The sequence below is a fragment of the Sebastes fasciatus genome, chromosome 4 (genome assembly GCF_043250625.1).
Source record: "Sebastes fasciatus isolate fSebFas1 chromosome 4, fSebFas1.pri, whole genome shotgun sequence".
Taxonomy (NCBI): domain Eukaryota; kingdom Metazoa; phylum Chordata; class Actinopteri; order Perciformes; family Sebastidae; genus Sebastes; species Sebastes fasciatus.
The window spans coordinates 28,227,573-28,245,939 of record NC_133798.1 but is presented as its reverse complement, the minus strand read 5'-3'; the positions used below and the strand labels follow the sequence as shown (position 1 = coordinate 28,245,939).

General features: G+C 38.9%; 2 protein-coding genes across 4 annotated transcripts; both read right to left on the bottom strand.

Annotated features, from left to right (window-relative positions):
• Positions 1–515: 515 nt before the first annotated feature.
• pclaf (PCNA clamp associated factor) lies at positions 516–3,708 on the bottom strand. Its single transcript, XM_074633344.1, has 4 exons — positions 3,550–3,708; positions 2,677–2,760; positions 2,317–2,491; positions 516–701 (listed from the first exon to the last, which is right to left on the bottom strand). Exons 1-4 carry the CDS (start codon positions 3,593–3,595, stop codon positions 665–667), a joined length of 342 nt encoding a protein of 113 aa, XP_074489445.1. The 5' UTR covers positions 3,596–3,708; the 3' UTR covers positions 516–664.
• Positions 3,709–4,899: 1,191 nt separating this feature from the next.
• nedd1 (NEDD1 gamma-tubulin ring complex targeting factor) lies at positions 4,900–18,053 on the bottom strand. Of its 3 annotated transcripts, none has more exons than XM_074633341.1 (16): positions 17,944–18,053; positions 14,713–14,856; positions 14,209–14,303; positions 13,996–14,112; positions 12,322–12,462; positions 11,269–11,498; positions 9,724–9,925; positions 9,243–9,360; positions 8,250–8,381; positions 8,112–8,162; positions 7,942–8,031; positions 7,258–7,412; positions 6,995–7,175; positions 6,778–6,919; positions 6,628–6,694; positions 4,900–5,459 (listed from the first exon to the last, which is right to left on the bottom strand). In XM_074633341.1, the coding sequence occupies exons 2-16, from the start codon at positions 14,846–14,848 to the stop codon at positions 5,355–5,357; spliced, it is 1,962 nt and encodes a 653-aa protein (XP_074489442.1). In that variant the 5' UTR covers positions 14,849–14,856; positions 17,944–18,053; the 3' UTR covers positions 4,900–5,354. The 3 variants fall into 3 exon arrangements, with proteins under 3 accessions (XP_074489442.1, XP_074489444.1, XP_074489443.1); XM_074633343.1 differs by having other exon boundaries at positions 8,250–8,378; XM_074633342.1 differs by having other exon boundaries at positions 17,892–18,022.
• Between the last annotated feature and the right edge of the window lie 314 nt (positions 18,054–18,367).

Genomic DNA, 18,367 nt, shown 5'->3' with positions numbered 1-18,367 from the left:
AGGGGGGGAAAAAATCGGAGATTTCGAGAATAAAGTCATAACTTTACGTGAAAAAAGAAAATAACACGTAAAATTAATACTTTATATGACTTTCTCGTAAACTTATCACTATATTCTCATATTACTTTTTTCCCTCTCAATGTGGCCCTGTAATACTGTTTGGGTGTCTGTGTGAGACGATACAGACTGAACGGAGACAGGATTCATCTGCTTGGATTATTTTAGAGACAAAACAATTAGTTGATCAATAGCAAATATTTAATTACAAATCAAACAGTCTGAGGTCAGCCTCTGCAATAACAGGATTTACTGCTGTTTTTAGTAAAATGTACACAATAGTAAACTGGATATATTTGGCTTGATGGAATTTATATGGAGCAGTTTCATTATTTTCTGATCATAAACAAAACCACCATCAATAATGAAACTAAGCATTAGTTGCAGCCTTGTATTAGTTTTTAAACCCAAAACTAAAATATATTAAAGCACAACAGACGAAACTGTGCAGGTTAAAAACATTTTTAAAAAAAAGTTTATTGAACTATACAAAGTGAATTGAGCTGAAATTGTATATACAGATGTACATTAAAATGCCACGAAATAAATTTGGAGGCAGCAAACAGGAACGACAGACAAATTCAATTCATTCATTCATCGTCTTCATTCATTCATCGTCATCGTCAGCAGGCAGCGGTCTGGACCTGGAAAACAAACACGGTCTCAACCAGAAGGAAACTTAAAGAACACTCAGAACTAGAATGAACTAACGTCTCATTCTAGTTGCTTTTAATATAACTTAACACGTATAATCAGATTCCACATTTATTTATCGTCTGACTCGAGTTGCAGAAGTTTGAAAAACAAACAAAACAGCAAAGACATTTAAATTTTCTCAGAACAAACAAGGATTTTAAAAAACTAAAATATAAGATGCAGTTATGATTTAATTGAAAATTAAACTAAAAATCCGACAAAACATTTGGTACGAATTTTCAGTACTTTGTTTTATGGATTATACAATTGTGACTTGAAAGTATTGAGATTCTCATTTAAGCTGAAACACAAATCTGTGATCAGATCCAAATGAGACAAACTGAATCTACCATAGAGCTCCAACGAGTAATCAATCAAAAGACGATTAATCTGAAACCATTTTGAAAAATTTAACATTTCAGTTATCTCTTAAGCAAAAAATACTCAGTTTTCAGCTGTTCTTTGTCATACTTGACATTAAATTGAAAGTCTGGAATTTTGGTCCTTCATTTTTCACTATTTTGTTACAAAATGATTAATTGATGTACTTGAGCAGAATCTGCTAATTGATCTATACTGAAAATAATCATTAGTTGCAACTCTAATATTTTCTTGTGCGCAGTGGATTTTAATATCACGTCGCTCCTGGAGAATGAAAAGTCACATATGATGACTGTTGACTCATTTTATTTAGTTTTAACTCCTTTAAATTATTTTGATAATTAACCAATTAAGTAATTTATTTAAAAGCAAAACTGCCCAATTTTCCCAGCTTTTCTTTTATAATTAGCTGAGTATTTTGGGGTTTTGGAAAAAACAAGCAATTTGAAAATATTTTCTAGCATTTCTCAGTCCAAACAATTTATCAATTAATTGAGAAAATAATCGAATGATTAATTGATAAAAATGAATTGTTAGTTGCAGGCCAGTCGTTAGACAAGGCTGCTTGAGCTATTGGCAGAAAAATAAGATACCTAAGTTTTAATTTAAGACATATCCTGACTAACAGGAGTAGACATGGAGGAGCAAACTATGGAGTCATACGAGTGCCATAAGAAAGAATACATCTGAAAAAGATGAAAATAAATGTGGAAATATAAAGAGGAAAAAATTAATTCAAAAAAGCGGAAAATATAAATAGGAATAAACAAAACAATAAATAAGTAAATAGAAAATGTGGAAATATAAAGAATAAATAAGTTAATTAAAAATGTGGAAATACAAAGAGGAATAAATAAAATAAGTAAAGCAATAGGGAAAAGAATAAAGACAAATAAGGGATAAAATAAATAAAATAAATATGCAAGATATACATTTGAAATATACAAATACGGAAATAAATGAACGAATGTATGTGAAAATAAATGAAAATGCTTTACTATTTTATATTTTGTCATTTTTATTTCCACATTTTTTTTTTATTTACCTATTTATTCCTCTGTATATTTCCAAATTAATTTTCTTATGACTCCATAAAAGCCTCCAGGTTAAAGTCCTGCTGTAGTTCATCTACTAGTATAAAGGATTCTTTCAGATAATGTCCAACACAGCTGGCAAACATACTTCCTGCTTGGCATCCCGCTGCCTCCAGCCTCTTCATCATCCTCTACCTCCTGGGGCTTCTGGTTCTCCTTCTCGGGCTTCCTCGGGGGACCACCGAAGAAGTCTCCGATGCCCTTCTGCCAGTCCGGCGTGGGACGGGTACACACTGGGTTACCACCAGCATATTTGCCCTTTGCTGTGAATTAATAAAACACCATAACCTCAGTATCATATATATTATATCATATATATATATATATATATATATATATATATATATACACATATACACAGACAGACAGATAGACAGATAGACAGATAGTAGTATATGCTGAGTGTGTTGGTAGTGGTTGTGTGTTGGTAGTGGTTGCAGTGACTGACCAGGAGTGGATGACTGGCTGCTGGAGTAGGAAGAGTTGGCTGCACTGGAGCCCAGAGACTTCCGGGGTGCAGCAGCTGCTACAGCTGCAAACACAATCAAACACACACATTGATGACTGGATGAATACAACTGGATCTAGGAGAGTCAATAGTTCAACCAGTAAGAGGACTTTTATTGCACCCTGTGGGGGTTAAACAAGAGTGAAAGAATAATTGTTTGGATTCAATGTTACAAAAAGAAAACAAAGAGCTTGAGAAAGCTTGTTTGAAAAAGAAGCTACAGTGTGAAAACCAGTATCTGCATGTATGCATGATCACAATAAACTGATATTTAACATGAGTATTAGCAATTATACCCTAACCAAGTTTTTAAAAAGGTCCATTTCTATTAATTCAAGTGCTGAACGGTGGGTGAATTGGATGCCGAATATACCAGAAGACTCAGTGGGTTAAAACAATATTGTCCATTATGTCCCCTCACTGGTGTCTTCGACGACGAGCATAAAAATGCATTAAATTGAGAAACTTTTTAAAGGGGTTTGGTGTGGCGTCCTTACAAAGCCGCACTGCAGCGCTCAAAACTGGCGCCAGTTTTGGGGAAAGCAAAACACTAACTTCTGGAGAAAGACAACGTAAAATGTATTCTCCTCAGTCGGATCAGAATATGACCTTTGCAATAGCGTGAGTTAACATATATTTTCTATTTTTCTTTGGTTGTTGTGGAGGAACCAAGACTGCAGCTAAGCAGCCTCCGTGTTGGCGGGAGGCGCGCTGCCAGCCCGCCAGACTACATGGCAAAACAGTTCAACCCAAGAACAAATCAGCTATTTCACTCTAAATTCGTTAATAAATATGGTCAGTGTGTTACTGTACCTTTTCTGTATGATGCAGGAACACTATCGGCTTTAGTCCTCACCATGTTGGCAGCGACCTGTGAAGTCAAATGACGTTTCAACACCAACTACACTGATCGAGTGAATGAAGTGTCGTCCCGCCTTGGTTTAAAAAGCTCAGCGGATGGGGCGGGAGATTTCTTCTTCTGTTCCTTCTATTCTGGCAGACGAGACGCAGCGATGACACAAAGCTGCCCCCCTCAGGTGGATTGATATAACTACAGCCTTCAACTGTTCACTACAATCTACAATATACGACGGAGTATGAGGGCCACATCGAGGGATAATGCATTTCGAGAATAAAGTCGTAATATTACAATAATAAAGTCATAAGTTTACGAGAAAAAAATTCTTAGTATGATGAAAATAAAGTCATGTTTACAAAATATTATGAGAATAGTCAGATGTTTACGAGAAAAAAAGTCATCAGAATAAAGTCAGAAGTTTAAGAGAAAAAAGTTGTAATATTATGATAGTCAGAAGTTTACGACAAAAAAAGTCGTAATATTATGAGAACAAAGTCATAAGTTTACGAGAAAAAAAGTTGTAATATGAGAATAGTCATAAATTTAAGAGAAAAAAAGTTGTAATATGAGAATAAAGTCAGACGTTTACGAGAAAAAGTCTGATTATGAGAATAAAGTCTTAAGTTTACCTGAAAAGAAGTCGTAATATGAGAATAAAGCAATAAGTTTAAGAGAAAAAAGTTGTAATATTATGATAGTCAGAAGTTTACGACAAAAAAAGTCGTAATATTATGAGAACAAAGTCATAAGTTTACGAGAAAAAAAGTTGTAATATGAGAATAGTCATAAATTTAAGAGAAAAAAAGTTGTAATATGAGAATAAAGTCAGACGTTTACGAGAAAAAGTCTGATTATGAGAATAAAGTCTTAAGTTTACCTGAAAAGAAGTCGTAATATGAGAATAAAGCAATAAGTTTAAGAGAAAAAAGTTGTAATGATAGTCAGCAGTTTACGAGAAAAAAAGTCGTAATATGAGAATAAAGTCATAAATTTACAAGAAAGTCGTAATATTACGAGAATAGTTATAAGTTTACGAGAAAAAATTCATAGTATGATGAAAATTAAGTCATAAGTTTACGAGAAAGTCGTAATATGAGAATAAATTCATAAGTTTACGAGAAAAGAAGTCTTTATATTATGAGAATAAAGTCATAATATTATAAAGAAGTCATTTTACGTGTTCTTTTAGAGGGTAAATAGTGTGAAAATGAGGAATGTGGAGCAATTTGTGAAGTTATACTTTAGTATCGATTAAAGAAATCGTCTGTTTTCATTATTTAAAGTGTCACAAAAAGGAATCCTTGTTTTATTATCAATAGGAATCTTTTTTATTCTTTAAACAAAATGTTTCTTCTTAATACAAACATAATCCAGGCACACGTGAAGCAACCAGCTGCTGATAATGTGAGAAAATGTCCGTCTGAAAGTGTAAACTAATGTGTTATAAACTTCCTCAGACTGTAGTTACAAAATCTGTGTTTAAAATGACAATACCAAAGATGTTTCTATGTGTTTGAGGGACTCAGTAGGACATTTTATCACACCATCTGTTCATTCTGCAGCTGCAAAACACATCAACTTCCCTCCCATGTGAAGCTGCAGACCTTCCTCAACAGTCTGACTGAAGGGAGGCACTGGTGATGAGAGCTCGTCCTCAGAGTTCATTCTGACTCAACACTTTCTCTCCACCAGGTTGAGATTCTTTTTCTGCTGCACTTTTTCAACCCACATCCCAGAACGATGTCTAACCCAGTCTGGATCAGTAGTTGGTCCTCAGCCTTCGATTCTCCTCTCTCAGCATCTCCACCTCCTCCACCAGAGACTCGTTCACAGAGTATTTCTCAATCAGACCGTGGATCTCGTTCTGAAACACACAGCGTGAGACGTCAGACTCAGGATCAAAGTACAAAACACTGAGGGGTGAATTCACTTAAGGATTGTGCAGCTTTTGCAGTCGCTAAACCTGCACAAATAAGACAAAAAGAAACCGTGTAATTCTCAAAGCACCTCAAAGGGTGAAATCCACCTTTAACTGAGCTGCCAAGCAAACAGTGTCACGGTATGGAGGACAGAACTTGCCAAAATCAATGAATAAATAAATAAATTACTCAATAAATAAATAAATGTCATCAAACGTAGCAAAATGTAAAAAGATTTAGCCATTAATTAATTGATAAAATGTGACATAAATCGATATTTCTGTTTTAATTTGCTTATTTATTTATTTAAATCTTTGTATTAATTCCCTGATTTACTTACTCTTCTGTTTATTTTTTCCTTTTATTTATTCATGTAGAATATTTTTTTTAATTTATTTATAACATTTTGCATTTATTTTTAATTTATTTTTAAATGTATGTATTTATTAATCTATTTATGCATTTATTTATTTAAATAAAGGAAGACTGGAGTGCAGCTAGCTGGATAGCATATAGTCGATCTATTATCTACACTGACCCCATGATGACACACGTTGAGTGACAATCCCCTCATTTACATAAATATATAAAGAAAATAATATAAAAATAAGTAAGTTGGGGAAATAATGAGGTGTGAAATGCAAAAGGGAAAATCGTGCAGAAAAAAATAAATAACTGCAGGAAAATTTAACAGAAAAGGAAATAAATAAGAGAATTAAAAAAGATAAATACATAAAGCAAATTAAAACAGAAATATCAATTTGTCACATTTGATCAATTTATTAATGGCTACATTTATTTCTAATATTATTTTTGCTGCATTTAATGACATATTTATGTATTTATCGAGTCATTTATTTATTTTCGATTTTGGCAGGTTGCGTCCTCCATATCTCGGTGCTCCTGGGCTATTTGCACGTATATAAATGAGGTAATATGCAGACATTTAGCGCAAAATTGTCCCCTTTTCTACGCAAATAAGCCTCAATGCAAAAACAGTTCACCCGTCAGTGTTTACATGGTATTAAACAGATTTATCATCTCACGCCTACAAACACTGTCGGACATCTTGAAACCACAGCAGAAACAGAGAATGTCAGTAATGGTTCGTACCAGCTGGATGTAAAACTGCCGCATCATCTCCACCTGCAGGTTGATGATGTCTTTGTGACAGGAGTCCCTGAAGAGAAGAAGAAGAAGAAGAAACATCAACATTCGTGGTATAAGCCTTTAAAGGAAGGAGTCCAAAGGTCAGAAACGGACCTGAAGTCCTCCAGAGTGTCATGGATCATGTTCTGGATGAAGTGCATCTGCAGGGAGGTGAGAGGAGCAGCTCCCGCCTGTCCGACCACCTCTGCGATGTTGTTGGATAGCGAGGAAGAAACCGCCGACGACAGAGCTGGACCTGAAGGTGCAGAGAGAACTCTTAGAATCCAGAAAACACCACTTACAGTCAAACGGTGACGGCGCTTCGCTCTACCTGCTGTGGCGGCGGCTGCAGGTGACTCGTAGCTCAGCTGGGCTTGAATCCCATTGGCTCTCCTGAGGCTGGGCTCTGGAGTGAAGAATGGCAGGGCCGGCTGACTGTGATTGGTCTGCTGGGATGCTGTGGGCGTGGTCCGACCCTCCCCCTCCAGACTGGAGCCGCTGGCCTTGTCGGACTGGCAATCAAGAGAGTGTTTGTGACGTTACATTGTGCCATGTCATATTACGCTACATCAGACTGAGGTCAGAGGTCAGCACCTTTCTGGAGTCACATGGTTCGGCTGCTGCAGCAGGGATTGGCTCCTCCTCTTTGATTGTGGGAGGGGTTTGGAAGACGGACAGAGGGCTGAAGCATCGGCCTGTGGCAGCGACCAGTGGCGTTCCCAGGGGGGTCTTACGGTGCGAGTTGGCATCTGAAAAAAAACAAAGATCCCAACAATTTCCATGACAACGTTCATGGAAACCAAAGATCTGTGAATCAGCGCTCGGCTACAGTCGGGGATTAGAGTAACTTGGTTTCCCAGGTAGATTCCTCCTGGAGAACTCTGGTCTCTGAACCATGAAACCGTGTTTCTAATCAGCTTTTAGCAGAACAAAGACTTCAGACTGAGAACAAACACAGAGTGGGTGGATGGAAAGAGGGATCATTACCAGGCGGCAACCTCTGAAAAGTAAAGCCAATGCTGAAGAGCCTTAAACCTGCATTCTTTCTAATGGATTCATTCTTTCTTGGTTTTTGGCCATAATTTACTAAATGAACATCATGCTGTATTGAAGAAGACTTGAAACTAGCGATTGAGACCATAAACTCATGTTTACAATGTTTACTGAGGTAATAAATCAAGTGAGAAGTAGGCTCATTTTCTCATAGACTTCTATACAATCTGACTTCACACAGAGTTGCCCACTGAGTAGAAACCAGTAGAGTGAGGAAAGTCTGACCTTCTCTGACTGGGGAGAAGATGTCCAGACTGCCCCGACCGATGACCTGCTGACCCTCCCCTTCTCTGGACAGCATCTCCAAACTGGTAGCTATGGAAACACAGCATCAAACGTTAGTCCAGAACCAGCAGTATCAGCCAGATCAGCTTCAAAGTGACTTCCTGTTGTACCGTATGTTCTTCCAAACTGCGTATCTCCGGTCGTCCCCTGGGTCCGAGAGTCTGGACGGGAAGACGAGATGAAGGTTTATAGCATATCTATCTGAATACATAGATTAGATCTGGATCAGGGGTCAGTGAAGCTCTCACCTTCCCGAGCAGGAGAGAAGACGTCCAGACTGTTTCGTCCAACGCTGCTGAACTTCTCCACAACAGGAAGCGGCTCCGTCCCCTGCTGACCTTCAGCCTCCCGGGACATCAACTCTGTACCAGCGCCCCCTGCTGGAAACAACGCCGTGAGTACTGTTTGATTCCTCTAATCACTTATTTCATAACATTACAATTTATCATGATGTAACTAACGAATATTAGCATTAAAGTCACAATCTCAAAGATCTCCTCAAACCATTGTGTTTCCTCATTCAGCGATAGATAGTGGCATCTATTCAAATAAATATCTTCCAAGATTATAACTTTAATAATCAATGTGCCGATTATTTTGTCCATTAATTGTCTGGTCTGCAAAATGTAAAAAAAATAGTGAAAAAATGCAACACAATGTGACGTCTTCAAATGTCTTGATTTGTGTGACCAAAAGTCTAAAGCACAAAGATATTAATTTAAGAGGTGAAACCTGAGAATTTTTCTGCTTGAAAAATGACAGAAATTAATGTTGCCTGTTATTTATCTGTCGATCGACTAATCAACACATCAACTGATCGTTGCAGCTCTACACACAAAACTGACATCAAAGAACTAGCAGAGACGAAGGCCGAGAGTTGGAGAGTTAGACAATCATTCGGCCAGTGATGCTACAGTAGTGCTAACTGGCCGTTAGCTGTAGTCTTTGCGGTGAGTTCGAGTGCAACTTTTTGGCCAAGACAAAAGCGAGGCGACTCAACAGGCGGCCTTCGTCGCCCGCCGCTAGTTCTTTGATGTCGGGTTGGTGTGTCTGGGCTCATTAAACCTCCGACACGGGCAGACTAGAGCCTATGCTGCAGGACACACCACAAAAACTAGACCGACAAACGCTCACCGAGGGCAACACACTGTTTAACCGACGGCTTGGTGTGTCAGGGCCTTAACGCAATGCATATCTGATGTAATGTGAAATGTTGACAAAGACTAATGAGATGAACCCACCTGTACCTGTCACCTGTCTGTGGGGGGCGGGGCCTGTGCCAGGGCTGGAGTCTGGCTGGCTGTTTGACAGCTTGATCGAGGATCTCTTGACAATCTTGGTGGAGCCCAGTTTACTGGACTGGAGTAGAAAAGAGAGAAAGACCAGAGGCGTTTCGATGGATTTACTAATTTAACTCTGGACCAATCATCAAATTACGTTAGTAAAAGTAGAGGTTGTTTAAATCCAGTATTTCCACAGATTAACGCACCGAGCCTGGAGGTCAAAATGGGACTAGAGAAGCATCACAGGCCTCATAAGAGACTGGATCATAATATTACAAAACATTCATTATCTGTGGTGTCTGTGCTGGATCTGTGGGTACTGTGCTGGATCTGTGGGTACTGGGCTGGATCTGCGGGTACTGTGCTGGATCTGCGGGTACTGTGCTGGATCTGCAGGTACTGTGCTGGATCTGTGGGTAAGGTATTGTCCTGGATCTACCTTGTGTTTGTTGATGTTGCTCTGGAAGCGCAGGCAGGTGACGGAGGTCTTGTGTGCTGCAATGATCGTGGTGGGGGCGCTGGAGTTCCTCAGGTCGTACTGGTAGATCTTCCCCTGAGTGGATCCGACCACCACACCGGTACCGTCCGGAGTGAAGTCCACCGAGGTCAGCGGACTGTCCACTCGGATCGACCTCAGGATGCTGCAGGAACACACACACAAGATGAAACTTAAAAACTGATAATTCAATCTGAATGACTAATAGATTGTCCAGAGACTGACAAGCTAGCTAGCTAGCTAACGCCTGCTCTCCTCCCGGTGAAGTAGTCTCTTGGTGGCGAGGAGTGAGGCAGAGGGATCGTGACCCGGCGCTGTCCGCTCTTGGGCTCATTTTCTGTAGCATGGTGAAATCAGCAAGGTCGCTAGCTAACTAGCCAGTTGCTAAACGAGTAATACTTAACAACTTAATGCTTCATCCACACACTCTTGTCACAGCGTAGGAAAGCACAGTGCTATCACCAGATGAGTGACAACTTTGCTCATTTTCTGTGTTGCATGACACCATGGCGGAATTAACAACCTAAGCTAGCTAAGTAGCCAGGTGTCCAATGCAGGCTGGTGGACAAACGGCAGCGCTGTAAAGATAAATTGAGGGCGTATAACTCTTTGGATGCCTATAGTTAACTTTCTTTCAGTAAAGTCAGTCAAAAAGAGAGTCGTACAATATCGGCGAAGCGTTTCAGAGATGGAGAGAAAGGGTTGCTAATAGTTTAGCCTTCTGCTAACCGCAGCCAATGGCTCACGGCTGCGGTTAGCAGAAGGCTAAATATTATTATATTAGCATCCATCCATTAACTTATCCTATTTAGGGTGGCAGGGGGGCTGGAGCCGATCCCAGCTGACATTGGGCGAAGGCAGGGTACACTCTGGACAGGTCGCCAGACTATCACAGGGCTGACACATAGAGACAGACAACCATTCATGCTCACATTCACACCTACGGGACATTTAGAGTCAACCATGAACCTGCATGTCTTTGGACTGTGGGAGGAAACCGGAGAACCCAGAGAAAACCCACGCCAACACGGGGAGAACATGAACCTACGACCCTCTTGCCGTGAGGCGACAGTGCTAACCACTGCACCACCGTGCCGCCCTATATTAGCAACATTTACTCTCCATCTCTGTTACGTTTCTCTGATATTGTAGTTCGCTAAAGCCTTGAATCACAGTTTGTCAACTCATATGTATGTTATATCTGGAGTCTGGCACCCAACAACACAGCAAGGTGACATTTTAGATGTGTATCCCCTTGTTGTCAAGTGAATGGAATGGAATGGGGGAGGGACAGTGCGACATCTATTGGCTGAATGTTATCAATTTTACCTTTAAATCGATTTATCAAGAAAGTGATGAGTAGATTAATCGATAATAACTTACTTACTACAGATGTACAATAAAAAGGGGGTTTCTATAAACTAGATCTATTCCCTGTAGGTTCAAATACTGTGAAGACCACAGCAGTGTTTGCTGCATCAGTCTTACATCTTGCTGGTCGTGTCGTAGCAGACGATCTTCTTGTCGAGACCGACGCTAACCACCAACAGCTCGCTGACGGGGGAGAAGGCGAGGCCGGAGCCCGGGGCCTTGTGGGCGCTCTCGAACACATGAAGCTCCTTCTGGGTGTTGGAGTCCCACAGGACCACGGTGCCGCTGTCAGAGACGCTGCCCAGTAGGGAGCGCTTCAGCATGGACAGCCTCAGGTCATGGATGGGCTGAAGATGAAACACAATTTCCTTAAAATGTTCTCGGAAATGTTTTAGAGAAATCACAGACTTCCTCAAGTGAAACACTTTCTGATAGGAATTTAAATTTAGACTCCTGGGCTCTGATTCCTCACCTAAAGTACTGAGAACAAAGTAGTGGGTTTAATGGTGTGTTTGATTCACTAGATCCACAAATGACTTGTTTCTATACTGGCAATAAGCTAGAAGAAATATAGCAGGAGCAGCATGAAGGAAAATATTAGTCGATTAAAATTAGTTGGTCGACAGTAAATTTAATTCACAACAATTTTGGATTAACGGTTAAAGTTACTACGAGGAACTTTAATGTTGTGTTGATTTTGGCGGTCCCTGTGGACAAAAGCGGTAGTGTTTCCATGCACCAGAGTCCCTTTAGAAAACCTCTCATTTTACTGCAGCAGGGTCTGACAGTCTAGTAGTAGAGCAGTGAAAATATTCTAAATATAGTGTACACTTAAACTGATATACATTTTTTCAGGTGTCCGTTTTGCTGCTGCCCCCGTCCACAGCAGTACGTTGCTTTGCTCCCGTACTGGTACTCCTGTCTGAACTCAATCTACTGGAAGTACTACACTGACTATGGAGAAGTACCTCATACAACCACAATGAGACACACCACAACTATCCCTTTAAAGCTGTATAGTATTTATTCAGGTAAAATAGTTTCACTCTCTCACTGTGGATAATTTAATGTGAAATATACAATATAAAGCGCATCAACACAAAATTATATTTCTCTCTAACAAACAACAGCTCTGATAGTATATCTAACAGTACATGATTACTGTCTGACCTGGTCGCTGCCGTGTCCGAAGGCTTTGCTGGACAGGTTGGTGGTCAGACTGTGGAGGACCAGGTCTCCGCTGGTGGAACCGGAGGCGACGTAGCTGTCGTTGGCATTGAAGGACACGCAGGTCACCTCTTCTTTATGGTCCTGAGAGATGGACAGACAGAGGGGGTCACCTCAGACCTTTAGCAGCAAGTAGCAGAAAACACTTTGAAAATAGTGTTGCACGGTATACCGATACTAGAAAGGTATCGGTATACCCTGCCGGGTACCCTGTTTTATTAGTACCGGTATTATGACAGTGTTTTAATACGAGCCGGGAGTTGCGCCGATGTGCGACCGTGGGCCGTGTGTGTGTGTGCAGCGGTGTGTTTCAAAGGATAGGTTAGGATTGGGATCCCGCGGGAGCAGGGAATTATAACTTTACTGCTGGTGGAGCGAGCGGTCAAAAACTAAACTGTAGTGTTAACCAGAAGGATGGTGTCAACAAGAGAAGATTAAAGCAGCTCATGAACCACAATCTCACTCTGAGCTGGTGTCTCTATCAGCGGAACTCCCTTAAAAAAAACAAGGAAATAACAGCGCGGCTCTAATTACCGATAAAATGTATCGATAACATTAGTTTCACCATCTTTTCTGAATCTGTCCAAACATCTCCTGTAATTCAGCAAACACATAATCCACAAAAGAGGACGTGTTAAAGTATTATTTTACCGTGTAATCATTTTGTGGGTTTTTGTTTAGGAAGCCTCTCGTCGTCTCCCGTGCTGCAGTACCACTCTCCGCCTGAACTGTTACTGATGCGCCAACAGGGGCGCTGTTTTACAAAATAAAAGCCTTATTAAACGCTTTTTAATAAGTGACATCAGAATCAGAAATACTTAATTGATCCCCGGGGGAAATTAGAGTTGTGCTTTGTGGAATAAAAATATATAAAAACATAGTTAAGTTATGAGAAAAATAGAAATAAGAATAGAGATGAAATGTATATATGTGTGCATTATCAACAAGGCAAAAGTGAGCATGGCTCACAAACCCCGCTCACTGCTTGACTCCTACTAAAGTAGGGCCAAAGGTTTTGCCCTTTTGGAAAAAATTGCAAAGATTTTGGGCACCCTGGACTTCTAACCCCCAAAATGCACAACTAGACCACACTGTCAACCATCTTACCAAATTTGAAGTAAATAGTTTCCGAGTTCTGCTCCGGAAAAGAAAGTGTGACACGCGAACGGACAGAAGGACGGACGGAAAGAAGGACACGCGGAGCACTATATTCCCCCGACCACGTTGACGCGGGGGTATAAAAACAAATTTAAATTTAAAATGAACTATCAAAGAAATCACATGAACTTAAGAACAGGGGACATCAGATTACAGCATACCATTTAATTTTTTAATAAATCAATTTTTACATTTAAACATTTTTAATTAATAAAAAAATTATTTAAAGTTCCATGTTGTGTCATCTATTATTCCATTACTCTTCCTGATGTTTTAGTTTTTTGCTGTGGTATCGTTCAGTATCGGTATCGAGATATTTAGGGGGGTATCGTATTGAAGTCAGGTCAGAAGTTGGTATCATGACAACACTATTTGAAACAAACCTTTATTTCAGTAGGTGCTTCAGAAATAAAGTTGACATGCTGTTTAACTACCGTCCCGTCCTGTGTGAGGTCTTACCTTGAGGGAGCGGTGCAGTCTCTTGGTCTTCAGGTCCCAGATGTGAACACAGTGATCCAGACCTCCACTGACCAGAAACTGAGACGATGAACTCAGACACACACTGGTTTGTTTTTTCTGAACGGACACAAAGAGCCGAGGGTGAGTACAGACTGCTGACTGCAGGTAAAGGTGGGTCAGTGTTAGTATACGGTAGAGAAGCTGTGGACTCACCCCCTCGCCCAGTTCCACCACTGGAACAGGAGTCGACTTGAGGCTGGAAACCACCAGTTTGTCTCCGCTGCTGCTGGCGCTGACCAGGTACTGGTCTGGGAGAACTGGTCAAGGCTGGTTCACCTTTAATCCAACCATCACTGACTCACACAGGCTTTATGCATTAGTTCTTGTTATTAGATGAGCAATACTCTCGACAGGGACGTTTACTCTGAATTCACAGTCAATGTATTTTCTGACATTTCATAGACTAAACATCTAATCAAGAAGATATAATTAACAGATTAATCAATAAAGCCCTTGATACACATATTTAAACACATGTGATTAACATACCAACGTGTAAATCAACCTATTGATTGATTACCAGCTCATACTAGTGCTGTATTTTAACATCCTGCCGCCAGGTCTTATTACTGAGCTGATAAAAACACATGAACAGCTCCATCCATCCATCCATCCATCCATCCATCCATCCATCCATCCATCCATCCATCAGGATACTGTTGGAGCTCCAGCAGGCCTGTGCCACAGGGTGGCTGTTGCTATGTGGGTTGAACTGCTCCAGCGGCGCCATGGAAACTGCATCCCAGATCTTCACACAGTCTCCTGTGGACACTAGCCGGGGCACATCCTCCATGGCAACGTCTGGAAACAAACACACACACACACACACATCAGTGTAATGTGCAAAACTTAAATTAAAAAATATTGTTATTGGGTTTTGTGTTCAGACAAAACAAGTAATTTCAAGACATCCCCTTGGGCTCTGGGAAACTGTAATTGGGACATTTCACAGTTTTCTGGCATTTTACAAACTAAAACACATTAATTGATGATGAAAACATAATCACTATTTCGCTAAAGATTTTAGGGAGGATTGTCGAGCCACAATTTTTTTAGTTTTAGGTCATAAAGAAGGAAAATAAACAAGCAAAAACAGAAGTTACAAACATGCAGAAGAAAAAGGGAGAAGAGACAGACAGACAGACAGATAGATAGATAGATAGATAGATAGATAGATAGATAGATAGATAGATAGATAGATAGATAGATAGATAGATAGATAGATAGATAGATAGATAGATAGATAGATAGAGAAAACATTTACATATACAACAAGGAGAAATAAGTTTAAATAACCCACAAAGTTAAAGTTATAAAATCAAGAAAATACACAAGAAAACACATTATTTTTCAAATTGGGACGTTACAGTTGCTCTTATATAAACATGAAGAAATGTAAGAAAATAGAAATAAAGGAGTAAGTAACATGTAAATTATGTACATAATGCTACAATATATGCAGAGAGATATAAGTAAATAATAAAAATAAGAATAAGAAATGAGAAGACATACAATAAATAACCACAGTGCAAATAAGTGAAAACAATTGTTGAACCTATTAAGTGTGTTGAATATAAATGAAATTATAGTATAAATATGAATTGAATAAGAATTTTCTCTTTTTCTTCTTACACAAGCTTTTTACTGAAATATCTTCATATATATCTTTGACTAAACTGACAGAAACAGAAGCAACCAATGATCGTCTCAAAATATCACTCAGGTTTCAGGCTTTATTTTGTCCACAGAGTAGTGCTGCACGATGAAGAAAAAAATATCTAATTGTGATTATTTTGACTGATATTTCAATTGCGATATGATTTGCAATATTAGAGGACAATATTCTAATTTTCATTGAAACAGATTAAAATGACTTAGATTAATTGTGCAGCCCTACTGCAGTGGTACTTTTACTTTACTTGAGTATTTCCATGTCCTGCTTCTTTCAACTTCTCCTCCACTACATCTCAGAGGTACATGTTGTACTTTTTACTCCTCTACATTTATGTGACAGCTTTAGTTACTTCCTGTCCAGGTAAAACCAGGCATCTCCAGGTGTGTCTTTCGCTTCAGTAAGGTTTTGAATGCAGGACTTTTACTTGTAATGGAGTATTTTCATAGTGTGGTATTAGTACTTTTACTTCAGTAAGACATTGAATGCAGGACTTTTACTCGTACTGGAGTATTTTCTTAGTGTGGTATTAGTACTTTTACTTCAGGTTTTGAATACAGGACTTTTACTTGTAATGGAGTACTTTCATAGTGTGTTATTAGAACTTTTACTTCAGGTTTTGAATGCAGGACTTTTACTTGTAGTGGAGTATTTTTATAGTGTGTTATAGTACTTTTACTTCAGTAAGGCATTGAATGCAGGACTTTTACTTGTAGTGGAGTATATTCACAGTGTGGTATTAGTACTTTTACTTCAGGTGTGAATGCAGGACTTTTACACGTAGTGGAGTACTTTCATAGTGTGGTATTAGTGCTTTTACTTCAGGTTATGAATGCAGGACTTTTACTTGTAGTGGAGTATTTTCATAGTGTGTTATTAGTACTTTTACTTAAGGTTTTGAATGCAGGACTTTTACTTGTAGTGGAGTACTCTCATAGTGTGTTAGTAGTTTTACTTCAGGTTTTGAATGCAGGACTTTTATGTGTAGTGGAGTATTTTCATAGTGTGGTATTAGTAATATTACTTCAGGTTTTGAATGCAGGACTTTTACTTGAAGTGGAGTATTTTCAGTGTGGTATTATTACTTTTACTTCAGGTTATGAATGCAGGACTTTTATGTGTAGTGGAGTATTTTCATAGTGTGGTATTAGTAATATTACTTCAGGTTATGAATGCAGGACTTTTACTTGTAGTATTTTCACAGTGTGGTATTAGTACTTTCACTGCAGTAAAGGATCTGAATACTTCTTCCACCGCAGTTAAACTGTTAAAACTAACATAATAACAGTAACTGTTAAAACTAACATAATAACAGTAACTGTTAAAACTAACATAATAACAGTGACTGTTAACACTAACATAATAACAGTAACTGTTAACACTAACATAATAACAGTAACTGTTAACACTAACATAACAGTAACTGTTAACACTAACATAATAACAGTAACTGTTAACACTAACATAATAACAGTAACTGTTAACACTAACATAATAACAGTAACTGTTAACACTAACATAATAACAGTAACTGTTAACACTAACATAATAACAGTAACTGTTAACACTAACATAATAACAGTAACTGTTAACACTAACATAATAACAGTAACTGTTAACACTAACATAATAACAGTAACTGTTAAAACTAACATAATAACAGTAACTGTTAACACTAACATAATAACAGTAATAAGTTAACATTAATAAGCATTAAGTGAACCAACAGTGACACATCAGATGTTTTTGTTGGATGAAGTTGGATGAACTTTAATTAAATACCAACAAGCAGCTGACTTGTTCAGTAAGAACCAGCAGTAGGTCGAGTTTAACTAGTTAACTGCTGGTTTAACTAGTTACCCGCTAGTTTAACTAGTTAACTGCTAGTTTAACTAGTTACCCGCTGGTTTCACTAGTTACCCGCTGGTTTCACTAGTTAACTGCTGGTTTCACTAGTTAACTGCTGGTTTCACTAGTTACCCGCTGGTTTCACTAGTTAACTGCTGGTTTCACTAGTTAACAATAACCAATAACCAACCGCCGGTGAAGCTACTTAAACTTAGCTAACAGTTAGCAACAACAATCAGCCACAGCTAACAGGGTTTTAAAGTTAGCGAACAGCCATAAAAACACGTTAAACAACACGAGACCAGCAGTAAGTTACCGGCAAAGACGCCGGTGTTTCAGTCGGTTCCGTAGAAACGTGTCATACGTACCGGAGAAGATAAACTAATAACCGACTGGTCGGTACTGTTGATCCGCTGCAGCCAGTAAACCGCCACTACGGAGACCCGGGAGGGTCAACAACGAGAAGCGCTTTTTAAAAAAAAACTTTATTGTATAAGTAAAGTAAACAGACGTGGAGGAGGAAGTATTGAGATTCTTTACTGCAGTAAAAGTACTAATAGCACTGTGATGGTTTACAGCCACACAGGGTAACATCATCCCAGTTTACACTTTAGAGTATTAGGGCCATATTGAGGGGGAATTTTAATCTGAGATTTCAAGAATAAAGTCAGAAATTCACGAGAGAAAAGGTCATAATTTAACGAGAATAAAGTCATGGGTTTAAGGGGAAAATTTTAATATTACAAGAATAAAGTCATAAATTTATGAGAAAAAAAGTCATAATATTACGTG